Source organism: Babylonia areolata, chromosome 35 (genome assembly GCF_041734735.1).
Source record: "Babylonia areolata isolate BAREFJ2019XMU chromosome 35, ASM4173473v1, whole genome shotgun sequence".
In the NCBI taxonomy this organism is placed as follows: Eukaryota; Metazoa; Mollusca; class Gastropoda; order Neogastropoda; family Buccinidae; genus Babylonia; species Babylonia areolata.
In genome coordinates this window covers 3,015,080-3,030,079 of record NC_134910.1, presented here as the reverse complement: position 1 = coordinate 3,030,079, position 15,000 = coordinate 3,015,080, and the positions used below count along the sequence as shown (strand labels likewise).

At 49.6% G+C, this 15,000-nt stretch overlaps 1 protein-coding gene across 1 annotated transcript in view; it reads left to right on the top strand.

Moving 5' to 3' along the window:
* The window catches only part of LOC143277763 (voltage-gated inwardly rectifying potassium channel KCNH2-like), a 103,206-nt gene that overhangs the window by 40,262 nt on the left and 47,944 nt on the right, over positions 1–15,000 (top strand). The window contains exons 5-6 of the mRNA XM_076582664.1: positions 4,003–4,205; positions 6,516–6,712. Coding sequence (XP_076438779.1) covers positions 4,003–4,205; positions 6,516–6,712 — 400 coding nt within the window. The remainder of the gene's footprint in view (positions 1–4,002; positions 4,206–6,515; positions 6,713–15,000) is intronic.

The window sequence follows — 15,000 nt, the reverse complement described above, 5'->3', positions numbered from 1 at the left end:
AGCCAGTGGAGATGGTGCGAAATAATACATGATACATACGTACAGTAAACAGCTGGCGGGCGGGCCATGACTGGAAGCACACGACACGCAAGGGGTGCTGTCTACATTCACCAGTGTGTGTGTGTGTGTGTGTGTGTGACTGGGACATTAAACAAAATCCCTCCTTCCTCCTCCACGCACGGGGTGTCTGAGGGGACAATGTGGCTTAACGACCCAGCGGCAAAAGCCCTTAAACAAGGTCAAGTTGCTCGGGTTTTCCTGGGGCCTTGAGTCTGCCCCCCCCCCCCCCTCCCCCCCTCCTCAGTCCCCTGGTTTCAGCCTTGAGGGCTGGTTCGTCGTCTTTATCCGCCCCCCCCCCCCCCCGGACCCTCCTCCGTCTCCCCCCCCGCCCCCCGCCCCCACGCGCCCCTCTCCCCCCTCCAACTGCCAAGACAGCATGTTGATTAGTTCAGTTCACAAGATCGAGTCTTTCGAGACGAGACTTTGAACAAATTGTGTTGGGTCACAGTCGCTTCGGAATAAAGTTCCGACGATCTAGAGATTTCTCTATGTGAAATTCGGGCTGCTCTCCCCAAGGAGAGCGCGTCGCTACACTACAGCGCCACCCTTTTTTTTCTTCTTCTTTTTTTTCCTGCATGCAGTTTTATTTGTTTTTCCTATCGAAGTAGATTTTTCTACATAATTTTGCCAGGAACAACCCTTTTGTTGCCGTGGGTTCTTTTAAGTGCGCTAAGTGCATGCTGCTCACGGGACCTCCAGACCACCAGTCAAGGTCTAGTGGAGCCGTGATTCGAACCAGCGCGCTCAGATTCTCTCGCTTCCTAGGTGGACGCGTTACCTCTAGGCCATCACTCCACATGGATAAGTCTTTGGGAGTGTTTCTCAAATATCATGTCGAACACTCCAAGCGTCTGGTATCTTTCGGGCCTGATTGACGCCGGGTTGTATTATGAAGAGAAAGCGTAGAGGACAGACGTGTCATTCATCATGAATGCAGCAACAACAAATAAAATAATAATAATAATAATAATGGATACTTATATAGCACACTATCCAGAAGTCTGCTCTAGGTGCTTTACAAAAACGCTTTGTTAACATAAAACATTATATCTATGTTACATACACACACCAAAATGTGACTACACACACACACACACACACACACACACACACACACACACACACACACACACACACACACACACACTGCATACATACATTTTAACAATACATGTGTATCTAACACATACGCACACATAGGCAGGCACAAACTTACATAAACTCACGCACACACAATACACATTCATATACATGCATGTAGTTATGTACACATACATATGTATACACACATAGTCAAGCACAGCTAACGCATAGGAAGTGGACCTGCTACAATTGAACTTACTGCTGAGGGAAAAGGTGAGTTTTGAGACGAGATTTAAAAGATGCGAGGGAATCAGAATGACGGAGGTTATCAGGGAGAAAGTGCCATGCCATGCTCTCATGGTAACCTCAGTTTTGATCCTCCTCCACTTCCAGCTTGGGGCGAGTCCTGTCAAGGTGTTCAGCGTCGGCAGATTCATGTGTGTGTGGGGGGGTGTGGGGGGGGGGGACTGTCGATGGATGGGACGTTGACGGTCTCCACTATGGGGTTCGGTTGGGGGGTGGGTGGGGTAGGTGTGGGGGGCGGGAGGGGGGGGGGGCGCTCACTCAGTCCGATTCTGCGATTGGGGGTGTTGTCTTCAATAGCTGGGGCTTAAGTATGGGATGCGCTGCGTATGATGAATCAGAACAGGCACTACCGAACACCACCGAAATGACTCAGCAGCAGTGCAGAGTCTCCCCTGGTGTGTGGCCTCCTGGCGACCTAACATCGATCGTACCCTGCAGACTACTACCGGCGCTGAGACGGAGGCTGTCGGGCCTGGGTATGGCTGTAGGTGGGGGAGGGGGTGAAGGGGGGGGGGGGGGGGTTGGAATGAGCGACGTGGGAGTAATGCCACTGAAACGGTGCAGATGATGAAGCAGCAAAAAAAAAGGAAAAAAAAGATAATAATAAATGAGTAATAAAAAGAGCTGGGCCAAACCTTTCAGATTAATATGAAATCAAGTGCTAATCATGTAAGATTGATTTGTAAGGTTGATTTGCGTCACTTCAAATCAAGGCTCTGAAACGAGTTCAGGGCACATACTAATTCTCTCTCTCTCGGTCTCTCTCTCTCTCTCTCCCTCGCTCCCTCCCTCCCTCCCCCTCCCTCCCTCTCTCTCTCTCTCTTTCTCTTTCTCTCTCTCTTTCTGTGATCTGTCTCTCTGTCTCTGTCTCTCTCTTATCTGTCTCTGTATCTCTGTCGGTCGGTAGGTCTCTCTCTCTCTGTCTCTCTCTTTCTCTCTCTCTCTGTCTCTGTCTCTCTCTGTCTCTGTCTCTCTCTCTCTCTCTCTCTCTCTCTCTCTCTCTCTCTCTCTGTCTCTGTCTCTCTCTTTCTCTCTCTCTCTCTCTGTCTCTCTCTCTCTCTCTCTCTCTCTCTCTCTGTGTGTGTCTCTGATCTGTCTCTGTCTGTCTCTATGTCGGTCGGTAGGCCGGTCTCTCTGTCTCTCTCTGTCTCTGTCTCTCTGTCTGTCTCTCTCTCTCTCTGTCTCTCTCTCTCTCTCTCTCTCTCTCTCTCTCTCTCTCTCTCTCTCTCTCTCCCAATCGTTCTTGTTTCAATCAACGCATTCTTCATATCCCACACCCCAGTCCCCAATTAAAATCCTTCGCAATCTCTTCTCTGTTTTTCTGCCTCGAGTGCTCCACAACAAACACGAAAACACGAGCTGTTTTCAACAAGAGATTCTCTGCTATTTCATTGGCTGTCCACGGAATAATTATTTTCCTTCTTTCCAATGGTGGTTCCTCCGCAGTGCGTTTAGAATTAACCGGCGTAATAAATTCAAGGCTGGGGTTGATTAGAGTTATTTGTAATTGTAGTAGTAGTAGTAGTAGTAGTAGCAACCACAACAGCAATAATAATAATAATAACAATAACAATAATAATAATAATTTTTGTTTTGCACCCTCTCGCTCTATGAGCTCAGGGCGCTTTACACGAAAGAAAAAGTTACAAATCACATGAACTGCTCATGACCCCCCCCCCCCTCTCTCTCTCTCTCTCTCTCTCTCTCTCTCTCTCTCTCTCTCTCCCCTGTCTGTCTCTGTCTCCTGCTCTCCCCTCCCCACACTGTCGCAGGGATCAGGTCAATTAAGAACTGTTTTTAAACAGACGAGTCTTGTGGTTGGTTTTGAAGCCGGAAATGGACTGTGAGTGTCTTAGTCCAGGTAAATCCGGTGAAGTGGAAGACAGAGTGAATCCGTCTTGTGAGTCATCATCCCAGCATTGTACTGTGTGTTTGTGTCAGGGTGTGGGTAGTTAGTCAGTCAGCTCGTCGATTAGTTACTTTGTTACTTAGCTTCTCAGACACTTAGTTAAATCATCACGTACCTATGTATCAGTTACTTTGTTACTTAGTTTGTTAGACACACAGTTAAATCATCATGTACATACGTATCTGTTACTTTGTTACTTTGTTTCTTAGACACTTAGTTAAATCATCATGTACATACGTATCAGTTACTTTGTTACTTTGTTTCTTAGACACTTAGTTAAATCATCATGTACATACGTATCAGTTACTTTGTTATTTGTTTTTTAGACACTTAGTTAAATCATCATATACATACGTATCTGTTACTTTGTTTCTTAGACACTTAGTTAAATCATCATGTACATACGTATCAGTTACTTTGTTTTTAGTTTGTTAGACACTTAGTTAAATCATCATGTACATACGTATCAGTTACTTTGTTTTTAGTTTGTTAGACACTTAGTTAAATCACCATGTACATGCGTATTTCTGTGCAGCTGTTATTCATTCGTCTTCCATTTCTTACTCATTTCTTACTCATCTTATGCTTATGCATTCATTCCTTCTTCAATTCATTCACCTGGCATCTACCTGTTGGCTTTGCAGACGATGAAAATCACCGGCATTCTGAAGACCGCTCGCCTGTTGCGTCTCTTGCGTGTCATTCGTCGCATCGAACAGTTCGCCGAATACGGGTCGGCCATGTTGCTTCTGTTGATGGTGACCTTCACCCTCATCGCTCATTGGCTGGCCTGCGTCTTCTATGCCATTGCCAACATGGAGCGCCCTCTGCTGGAGGCACCGATAAGGTCAGGGGGGCGGGGGAAGGGGGGAGAGGAAGAGAGGAACAGATAGAGTTTCAGTTTCAGTTTCAGTAGCTCAAGGAGGCGTCACTGCGTTCTGACAAATCCATATACCGGCGCTACACCACATCTGCCAAGCAGATGCCTGACCAGCGGCGTAGCCCAACGCGCTTAGTCAGGCCTTGAGAGAAAAAAAAGGTGAATAAATAATAGATAAGCGTACATAAATAAGTAAATAAATACATAAATAGATAAATAAATAAATAATAATTATAATATGAAAAAGGTAATAATAATAATAATAATAATAATAATAATAATAATAAATAAATAAATAAATAAATAAATAAATGAATAAAGTAATAATAATAATAATAATAAATGAATGAATAAATAAGACAACAATGATGATAAATAAGCAAATAAATGTAAAACAGATAGAGAGAGTGGAGAAAGGGAGAGGAGAGAGGGGAGAGAGAGTGGGGAGAGAAAGGGGTAGAGAGGCGAGGAAGAGAGACAGAGACAGAGAGAGGGGATTAGAGAGAGAGGAGCGGGAGAGAGAATAGAGAGATGGGGAGAGAGAAGAGAAAGATAGGGCCTGGAAAGGGGGGAGGAGGGGAGGGGCAGAGAAAAATGGAGAGAAAGAGAGGGAGGGGGGAAGAGAGAGAAGAGATGAGGGAAGACGTCTTGTTGCATCTTTTTATGTATCCCTATGAGGTGGAGTGTTTTTTGGTGGTTGTTTTTTTAAGACACTTCCTGCCCTGTCCTGCCCTGCCCTGCACTGCCCTGCCCTGCCCTGTCCTGCCCTGCCCTGCCCTGTCCTGTCCTGTCGTGTCATGTCTTGTATATCATTCTGTGCTCAAGTCTGTATGTCTTACATGCTTGATACGCAGTACTGACCGTTCTTATGTGCTTTGTGTGAGGTGTTTACATGGGCCAACAACCGAAATACAGCAAACTATTTTAAGTGAGGTCTTGTCGTTGGCAGTTGTCGTACCAAGCTGGCTGTGGGTTTGTTTGATAAATACTTTTTGATTTATCTTGTCTTTTCCTGTCTTGTCTTTTATTGTCCTGACCTGTATTATCCTGCCCTGACTTGTACTGTCTCGTGTTGTCTTGACTTTGGGTTTGTCGTTGCCACAGCGGGCACGGCGACATGGCCAAACTGATGGAGAATCCGTACATTGTTCTGTCCTGCTTTTTCCTGCCCTGTCCTGTCCTGTCTTGTCTTGTCCTGCCCTGTCCTGTCTTGTCCTGCCCTGCCCTGCCCTGCCCTGCCCTGTCTTGTCTTGTCCTGTCCTGCCTTTTCCTGCCCTGTCCTGTCCTGTCCTGTCCTGTCCTGCCCTGCCCTGTCCTGCCCTGCCCTGCCCTGCCCTGTCCTGTCCTGTCCTGTCCTGTCCTGTCCTGTCCTGCCCTGCACTGTCCTGCCCTGCCCTGGACTGTCCTGCCCTGCTCTGCTCTGTCCTGCCCTGTCCGGTAATGTCTTGTCTTGTCCTGCCCTGCCCTCCCCTCCCCTCTTCTGTCCTGCCCTGCCCTGCTCTGCCCTGCCCTGCCCTGCCCTGCTCCGTCCTGCCCTGCCCTGCCCTACCCTGCCCTGCCCTGCTCTGTCCTACCCTGTCCTGCCCTGTCCTGTCCTGTCCTGACTTTGGTTTGCTCTTGTTCGCTACCACAGCCAGCTGGACGCGCTTGCCAACTTGATGGAGAATTCGTAAATTGTCCTGACCTGTCTTATCCTGTCCTGCTCTGTCTTGTCTTGTCTTGTCTTGTCCTCTCCTGCCCTGCCCTGCGCCTGCGCTGTCCTGTCCTGTCCTGTCCTGCCCTGCACTGTCCTGCCCTGCCCTGCACTGTCCTGTCCTGCCCTGCTCTGCTCTGTCCTGCCCTGTCCGGTAATGTCTTGTCTTGTCCTGCCCTGCCCTCCCCTCTTCTGTCCTGCCCTGCACTGCCCTGCACTGCCCTGCTCTGTCCTGCCCTGCCCTGTCCTGTCCTGTCCTGACTCTGGTTTGCTCTTGTTCGCTACCACAGCCAGCTGGACGGGCTTGCCAACCTGATGGAGAATTCGTAAATTGTCCTGACCTGTCTTATCCTGTCCTGCTCTGCCCTGCCCTGCCCTGCCTTGCCCTGCCCTGCCCTAACTTTGGTCTTGTCGATGCCACAGCTGGCTTGACGGGCTTGTCATCCTGATGGAGAACTTGTACCTCATCCTGACCTGTCCTGTCCTGTCCTGTCCTGCCCTGCCCTGCACTTCCCTGTCCTGTCCTGTCCTGTCCTGCCCTGCCCTGTCCTGACGTCGGCATGGTCTTGTTCGTTGTGTCACAGCTGGCTGGACGGCTTAGCAAACCTGATGGAGAACCCGTACATCGTCAACGACACGACGAGCGGCCCGTCCATCAAGACCAAGTACATCACGGCTCTCTACTTCACCTTCACCTCCCTCACCAGCATCGGATTCGGCAACGTGGCCCCCAACACCAACCTGGAGAAAATCTTCTCCATCTTCGCCATGATGCTGGGATGTGAGTTGAGTAGTAGTAGTTGTTGTTGTTGTTGTTGCTGCTGTTGTTGTTGTTGTTGTAAACAAGACAAGGCAATACAAGACAAAATCTTTATAATCGAGAGTAACAGATAAGCAAGTAACATGCTTTCTTACGTCCAGCCCTCGCCCTAAAGAGGGAATAAAGCTAAAGGTTGTTATCATTATTATCATTATCACAATCATCATCATCATCATCGTTGTTGTTGTTAGCATTATCATTATTATTGTTAGTAGATGTGGTGGTGGTGGTGGCAGTGGTATTCCTGTCATTGGTGTTGTTATTTAGTAGAAGTACTAGTTACTAGTAGTAATAGCAGTAGTAGTAGTGGTGGTGGTACTAGTAGTGTCCTTATTATTGTTACTATTATTATGTATGATAGTCAGTCGTGTTTGACTATGACCATCAGAACAGCAGAGGAGGTAACTGCTGTCCCGACTATCTGGGCTAGAATTTGATTATAGTGGAGAGTGTCTTGCCCAAGTTACATCCCTCACTCTCTCGACCAAGAGAGTTTTAGGACAGTCAGCGTCGGGGTGGTTCCCAAAGGCCAACTTGCCCCCAAGGCTGCAGCAGGGCAATTTTGCCTCCTACTTTGAGAGTCATAGTCCTTCACGGAAGACTCTGTAAATGATTTCCCATTGCCATAGAGAAACCATTGATAATACATTATTATTGTTATTATCATTATTGTTATCATCATTGTTGTCAGCATTATTATTATCATTGTCGGGTGTAGTAATAGTAATAATAGTAGTAGTAATGTTATTGTTATTAGTTGACGGTTGAGGGGTTCGGAGGAGGATGTGGTGGGGTGAAGTAGAGAGGTGGGAGGGATGAGGGGAGAGTGGTGGTGGTGATGGTGGTTTCGGCAACGTGGCTCCAAACACCAAACCTGGAGAGAGAGAGAGAGAGAGAGAGAGAGAGAGAGAGAGAGAGAGATTGTCCATTTTCGCCTTAAGGCTGGACTGTAAGTGATTATGGCAGGTAAGGGGCAGGAGGGAGGAGGGGGGAGGGATGAGTGGAGGGAGAAGGGTGGTGGTGGTGGTGGTGGTGGTGGTTATAGTGGTGATGGTGGTGGTGGTGGTGGTGGTGGTGGTGATGGTGGTGGTGATGATGGTGGTGGTGGTGATGGTGATGGTAGTGGTGGTGATGGTGGTGGTGGTGGTGATGGTGATGGTAGTGATGGTGATGGTAGTGATGGTGGTGGTGGTGATGGTGATGGTGGTGATGGTGGTGGTGATGGTGGTGGTGATGGTGATGGTAGTGATGGTGGTGGTGGTGATGGTGGTGGTGATGGTGGTGGTGGTGATGGTCGTGGTGGTGATGGTGATGGTGGTGGTGATGGTGATGGTGGTGGTGATGGTGGTGGTGGTGGTGATGGTGATGGTAGTGATGGTGGTGGTGGTGATGGTGGTGGTGGTGGTGGTGATGGTGATGGTGGTGGTGATGATGGTGATGGTAGTGATGGTGGTGGTGGTGATGGTGATGGTAGTGATGGTGGTGGTGGTGATGGTGATGGTGGTGGTGGTGATGGTGATGGTGGTGGTGGTGATGATGGTGATGGTAGTGATGGTGGTGGTGGTGATGGTGATGGTAGTGATGGTGGTGGTGGTGATGGTGATGGTGGTGGTGGTGATGGTGGTGGTGGTGATAGTGGTGGTGATGGTGGTGGTGGTGGTGGTGGTGGTGATGGTGATGGTAGTGATGGTGGTAGTGGTGATGGTGATGGTGATGGTGGTGGTGATGGTGATGGTGGTGGTGGTGGTGGTGGTGGTGGTGATGTTGGTGGTGGTGATGGTGGTGGTGGTGATGGTGATGGTGATGGTGGTGGTGATGGTGGTGGTGGTGGTGATGGTGGTGGTGGTGGTGGTGATGGTGATGGTGGTGGTGGTGGTGATGGTGGTGATGGTGGTGGTGATGGTGATGGTGGTGGTGGTGGTGGTGGTGATGGTGGTGATGGTGGTGGTGGTGATGGTGATGGTGGTGGTGGTGGTGATGGTGATGGTGGTGGTGATGGTGGTGGTGGTGGTGATGGTGGTGATGGTGGTGGTGGTGGTGGTGATGGTGATGGTGGTGGTGGTGATGGTGGTGGTGGTGGTGGTGATGGTGATGGTGGTGATGGTGATGGTGATGGTGGTGGTGATGGTGGTGGTGGTGGTGGTGGTGATGGTGGTGATGGTGGTGGTGGTGATGGTGATGGTGGTGGTGATGGTGGTGGTGGTGATGGTGGTGGTGGTGATGGTGGTGGTGGTGGTGGTGATGGTGATGGTGGTGGTGATGGTGATGGTGGTGGTGATGGTGGTGGTGGTGGTGATGGTGGTGGTGATGGTGGTGGTGGTGGTGGTGGTGATGGTGGTGGTGGTGGTGGTGATGGTGGTGGTGATGGTGGTGGTGGTGGTGATGGTGGTGGTGCTGCTGCTGTTGGTGATGGTGGTGGTGATGGTGGTGGTGATGGTGATGGTGATGGCAGTGGTGGTGGTGGTGGTGGTGATGGTGATGGTGGTGGTGATGGTGATGGTGATTGAGGTGGTGATGGTGGTGGTGGTAGTGATAGTGATGGTGGTGGTGATGGTGATGGTGGTGATGGTGGTGGTGATGGTGATGGTGGTGGTGGTGATGGCAGTGGTTCGGGTATATGCAAGGGCAAGTTCTTCTCCACCTTGGCCATGATACTTGGCTGTGAGTGTCAAGGGGAGGGAGGGAGGGAGGGAGGGAGGAAGAAGCTGGTGGAGGTGGAGTGGGAGTGAAGGAAGGAGGAACGAGGCGAGAGTGGTGACGGTGGTGGTTATGGCTTCGGCAACGTGGCTCCCAACACCAAATCTAAACCTCTTCTCCGTCCTTACCAGGCTGCTGGGATGTGCGTGATTGGTTGTGACAGTTAATCAAGGGGTGGATGGGAGGGAGGGGGGAAAGGGAGGGAGAAATTTGAGCAGGAGAGAGTAGTGGTGGTAATGGTGGTAGTGATTGTGGTGGTCATGACGTTGGTGATTGGGGTTTCGGCAAAGTTGTTCGTACCACCAATGGTGATGACGGTGGTGGTTTGAGTTTGGGCAAAGTGGCTCCCAACACCAATGGTGATGATGTTTGTGATGGTGGTTTCGGCAAACTTGCTCCCAACACCAGTGGTGATGTTGGTGGTGATGGTGGTTTCAGCAAAACGGCTCCCAACACCAATGGTGATATTGGTGGAGGTGACAGCAGTTTTGTCAAAGTGGCTCCTAACACCAATGGTGATGCTGATGGTTGGTTTGAGTTTCGGCAAAGTGGCTCCCACCACCTGTGTGGAGAATATCTTCTCCATCTTTGCCAGGATGTTCGGCAGTGTGTAACTAGTTGTGACGAATAGGGGGTGGGATGGAGAGAGGAAGGAGGCGAAAGAAGGAGGTGGGGTGGGGTTGAGTAGAGGGTGAGAAAGGGAGGAGAAGAGAGTGGTGATGGTGGTGATGGTGATGGTTCTTCTCCATCTTCGCTGTGATAGTCGGCTGTGAGTTGTCGTGACGGATAGCGTGTTGGTAGAAGGGAGGACGAGTGTGGAGGAGGAGGAGGTTGTTGTGACGGATAGGGTGTTGGTAGAAGGGAGGACGAGTGTGGAGGAGGAGGAGGTCGTTGTGACGGATAGAGTGTTAGTAGAAGGGAGAACGAGTGTGAAGGAGGAGGAGGTCGTTGTGACGGATAGAGTGTTAGTAGAAGGGAGAACGAGTGTGAAGGAGGAGGAGGTTGTTGTGATAGGGTGTTGGTAGAAGGGAGGACGAGTGTAGAGGAGGAGGAGGAGGTCGTTGTGACGAATAGGGTGTTGGTAGAAGGGAGGACGAGTGTGAAGGAGGAGGAGGAGGTCGTTGTAACGGATAGGGTGTTGGTAGAAGGGAGGACGAGTGTGAAGGAGGAGGAGGAGGTCGTTGTGACGAATAGGGTGTTGGTAGAAGGGAGGACGAGTGTGAAGGAGGAGGAGGAGGTCGTTGTGACGGATAGAGTGTTGGTAGAACGGAGGACGAGTGTGAAGGAGGAGGAGGTCGTTGTGACGGATAGCGTGTTGGTAGAACGGAGGACGAGTGTAGAGGAGGAGGTGGTGGTAGTCGGGTAGAGGAGGGGGGAGGGATGCGGGGAGAGTGGTGGTTGTATTAGTTATGGTGGTAGTTTCGGCAACGTGACTCCGATCACCAATCCAGAAGACATCTTCCCTATCTTCGCCATGATGTTCGGCTGTGTAGGGGTGGGGGTGGGGTGGGCCGGGGGGGGGTTGGGATGGCATTCGGGTGGGTTGTGGCGTGGGAAAGCGGGAGGGGGGATAGGGGGGATGGGTAGAATGGTCTTGGTGGGTCGTTCGTTCGTTCTTTAGTTTAGCGTCTTGGTGGTTGGAAGTTGTGGGTCTTTTAAAACAAATCTTTGTGGAAAGAAGGTCTTTCTGTCTGTGTCACGATGCTAGATTATGAGAAGTTGTGTGTGTGTGTGTGTGTGTGTGTGTGTGTGTGTGTGTGTGCGTGTTTGTGTGTGTGTGTGCGCGCGCGCGCGTACGTGCGTGTGTGCGTGCCTACGTGCGTGTGCACGGGTAGGAGTGGTTAATTGCTGGTGATGTGACGGACGGTGGTGATGATGGTGGCGGTAACGGTGGGTCTCTCCCCTCCCCCACCACCCTCCGCCAATGCCAGCCTTTCAGAAGATTTGGTTCTTTTGTCGTTGATGTTGTTGTTTGCTTATTTTTCTTATATCATTTTGTGTTTGTTTGTTTTTTGTCTGTTTGCTGTTTGTTTTTTTTAGTTTGTTTTTGGTGGGATTTTTTTTTTTTTTTTTTTTGGGGGGGGGGGGGGGGTTGTTGGTTATTCATCTTTGGCGTGACGGTCGGTTGTGACTTGTTGACTGCGGGATGGGTGGGCGGGGAAGGTTGGGCGTGTCGTGGTGGTGGTGGTAGTATTTGTGGTGCCTTTAGCAACGTGAGGGTGGCTCCAAGCGCTTACCCACCCGTACCCCACGCCTCGAGACAACGTGCGTTGCATAGCAAGCATCCTTGTCACCATGGAAGCTTTCTCTGCGTGAAGATGGGGAGCTCCTTTCTCTCCAAACAGCTGTCGCCGCCGCGGGTTGTTGTAGCTAATGTGATGCTGACAGCAATAATTGTTCGTTGAGGAATTTGTGGCAGATGGTGACGATGGTTGTGGTGGTGGTGGTGGAGGAGGGGAAGGGAGGGGGAAATAGCGTGGTGGGGGGGTGGGGGTAGGGGTGGGGAGAGGTGTGAGGATGGGTTAGGATCTCCGGGAGCGAAGATGGCATCAGCAAGAAGGCGTTAGAAGATGGTCAAACAGCCCCCCGTGTTTGCTTTGACGCCTTGCGCGAGGATAATTATATGCGCAGTGTTGACATTGTTATCGATTATTTCCTGTGATGGTTACAACGGCTTGGGGGTTGGTTCGTTGGCTGGGGTTTAACGCAACGGTTCTTAAATAAATATATACTGGCAGACAGACAGACAGACAGACATACAAACAGAAGAGAAAGCAAGATATATATATATATATATATATATATATATATATATGTGTGTGTGTGTGTGTGTGTCTGTGTGTGTGTGTGTGTGTGTGTGTGTGTGTGTGTGTGAAGGCAAAGAGAGAAAGTAGGGGGTGAAAAAGAGATGCGACGACAAAGTTAGAGAGAGAAAGAGAGGTGGGGTGGTCAGAAATGAAAGAAACTTCACCACATGAACGAAGGGAAGTGGACACAGAGAGAGAGAGAGAGAGAGAGAGAGAGAGAGAGAGAGAGAGAGAGAGAGAGAGAGAGAGAAGGACAAGACAGAATCTTTATTATCGAGGGTAATAGATAAGCAAGTGACATGCTTTTTTTTTTCTTTTACATCCAGCCCTTGCCCTAAAGAGGGAATAAAGCTAAAGAAGCGAAAATGATAGAGAGAGGGGGGCAGGGAGGGAGATACAGAGAGATAGGGGGGGGAGACAGAGACAGAGATAGAAAGAGACAGAAGTGACAGAACCACCACCAGAAAGCAGGATCGAAGTGAGACTACTAGTAAATCAAAAGGACCACGCCAGCTTAAAAAAAAAAAAAAAAAAAAAAAAAAAAAAAAAACCCACACCACAACAGAAGGAGGAATGAACACACAACGTCAGACAGACATCCTTCACCACCTTCCTCCCCTTCACTTCCCACCCCCACCAGCACCCCCACCCCGCCCCTGTCTCCACCTCCTCCTCCTCCTCCTCCTCTTCCTCCTCCTACTCCTCATGTTCCCACAGCCTTGCCTTGCCTCTGGCAGAGAGTGGGGAGGGGTGGAGGGGCGGGGTGTGGAAGAGGAGAGAGGAGAGGGACACAGAGAGAGAAGTGAGGGGGGTAGACAGAACGAGAGAGAGCGACAGAGAGAGAGAGTGTGAAAGAAGAAAAAAAGAGGAAGAAAGAAGTGTTCAATCTTGATTCCCCCTTCCCCTATCCCCTTCCCCCCTCCCCCCCCCCCCCCCCCCCCCCCCCCCACCATGCTACCCCCCTAACCCACCCACCCGCGGCCCCTCGCCCCCCTCCTTCCCCCCCTCCCCCCCTCCCCACACCCCCCAAAAAAGGAACCTGCGCGACAGCACGCGGGCCTCTTCACGTCCCCCTCTATAATTTAACCCTCCGCGCTCAGCCGGAAATAGGAGCTTTTGACAGGAAACTATTTCGCGGCGTATTGATCCCAGTGCTCCATTAACACCCATAGGCTGGACCCCGACGGCCATTTTCGCGCGCGCGCGCGCACGAATTCCACAGGACTTGCTGCCGACCATACATTTTGCATCCTGCCTTCTGGTGGCCGAGAGAAATTGTGGATTGAAACGGAACACTCTCGTGGAGAGAAGGAAGGGAGAAAAAACTTGTCACTTCCTCTCTCGTGCTCTGTCGCAACACCCACCCCCCCACACACACCCCCACCCCACACCCCCGAGGGCGAGAATATATGAGACTCGGGTTTCCGTTTGAGTGCGTTAGTTAGCCCGTAAACAGGGAAATATTGAACTCTGTTGATGAACAGTTGGGGCGTTATGAGGTTTGGGAGGGCGAAATTTGATTTTATTTTTAAGCCGCTTTTTTTTTTTTATCTGTTTTATCTGTTACTTTTCCTCTCTCTCTCTCTCTCTTTTTTTTTTTTAATCTCTCCACTTTTAATTTCTTTTCTTTTTTCCCTCTTTGCTTCCCTGTTTGTTTGTTGTTGTTGTGTTTTCTTACTTACTTACTGACACGCACACACACACACACACACACACACACACACACACGTATTCACACACACACACACACACACACACGCACGCACGCACGCACGCACGCACACACAGTGTTCAGTGGTGGTCTGGACGCTAGTCATTCAGACGAGCCAGACGATAAACCGAGGTCCCGCGTGGTGCAGCTTGCACATAGCGCACGTAAAGGAACCCACGGCAACAAAGGGAGTGTCCCTGGGAAAATTATGTAGGAAAAAATCCACTTTGATGGAGAAAACATATACACTTGCAAGCCGAAACAGAACAGCTGAAAAAGGGTTAATTTCTCACTGTATCGACGCGCTCTCATTGGGAGATTTCTGTTGGTTTAAACAGCATTTTATTTGGAACATGTCACACAATACAACACAGATATAGAAAGAAAATCTTGAAGTCCTGTCCTGACACATGTACATACTGAATATGTGACGGATGTCATCATAACTAGAAGTTAAGACGCGGTCATGCATGAGTTTTGAACAAAACTAAGCTGAGATGCAAACAAAGCGAAACAAAATAAATAATAAACGTGTGGTGGAGAGGAAAAAAAAAAGAAGTCAATAGAGAGAGAAAAAGAGAGAGAAATACCAAGGCTAGGGTACACAAGTTCAGCAAGACAGTCCAGCTGAACTTGGCCGACAAACAAAGCGGCGAAGGCCAACCGTCCCGAGAAAAATAAAATAAAAATGCACACCATGATGTATTCATATCGTGAGCTGGCAAGTGAAAGAGAAATCTGCCATGACAAAAGAGTAATGCGAAATAAATACAAAACAATTACTCTGTTACCTTCACGGATTTTGTCATTCTTATTTCTCTTCGTTCTGTTTTCCTCCGTGTTTTGGGGGAGGTTTCTGGTGGGGTTTTTTTGTTTTTTGTTTGTTTGTTTTTTTTGGGGGGGGTTTTGTGGGGTTTTTTCTCCTTCTCTCTCTGTCTCTGTCTCTGTCTGTCTGCCTCTCTCTGTCTCTCTCAAATGTGTATGGTTGACTGAGAACCTCCCTCACCCTCCATCCCCCACTCTGGTCTGTAGTG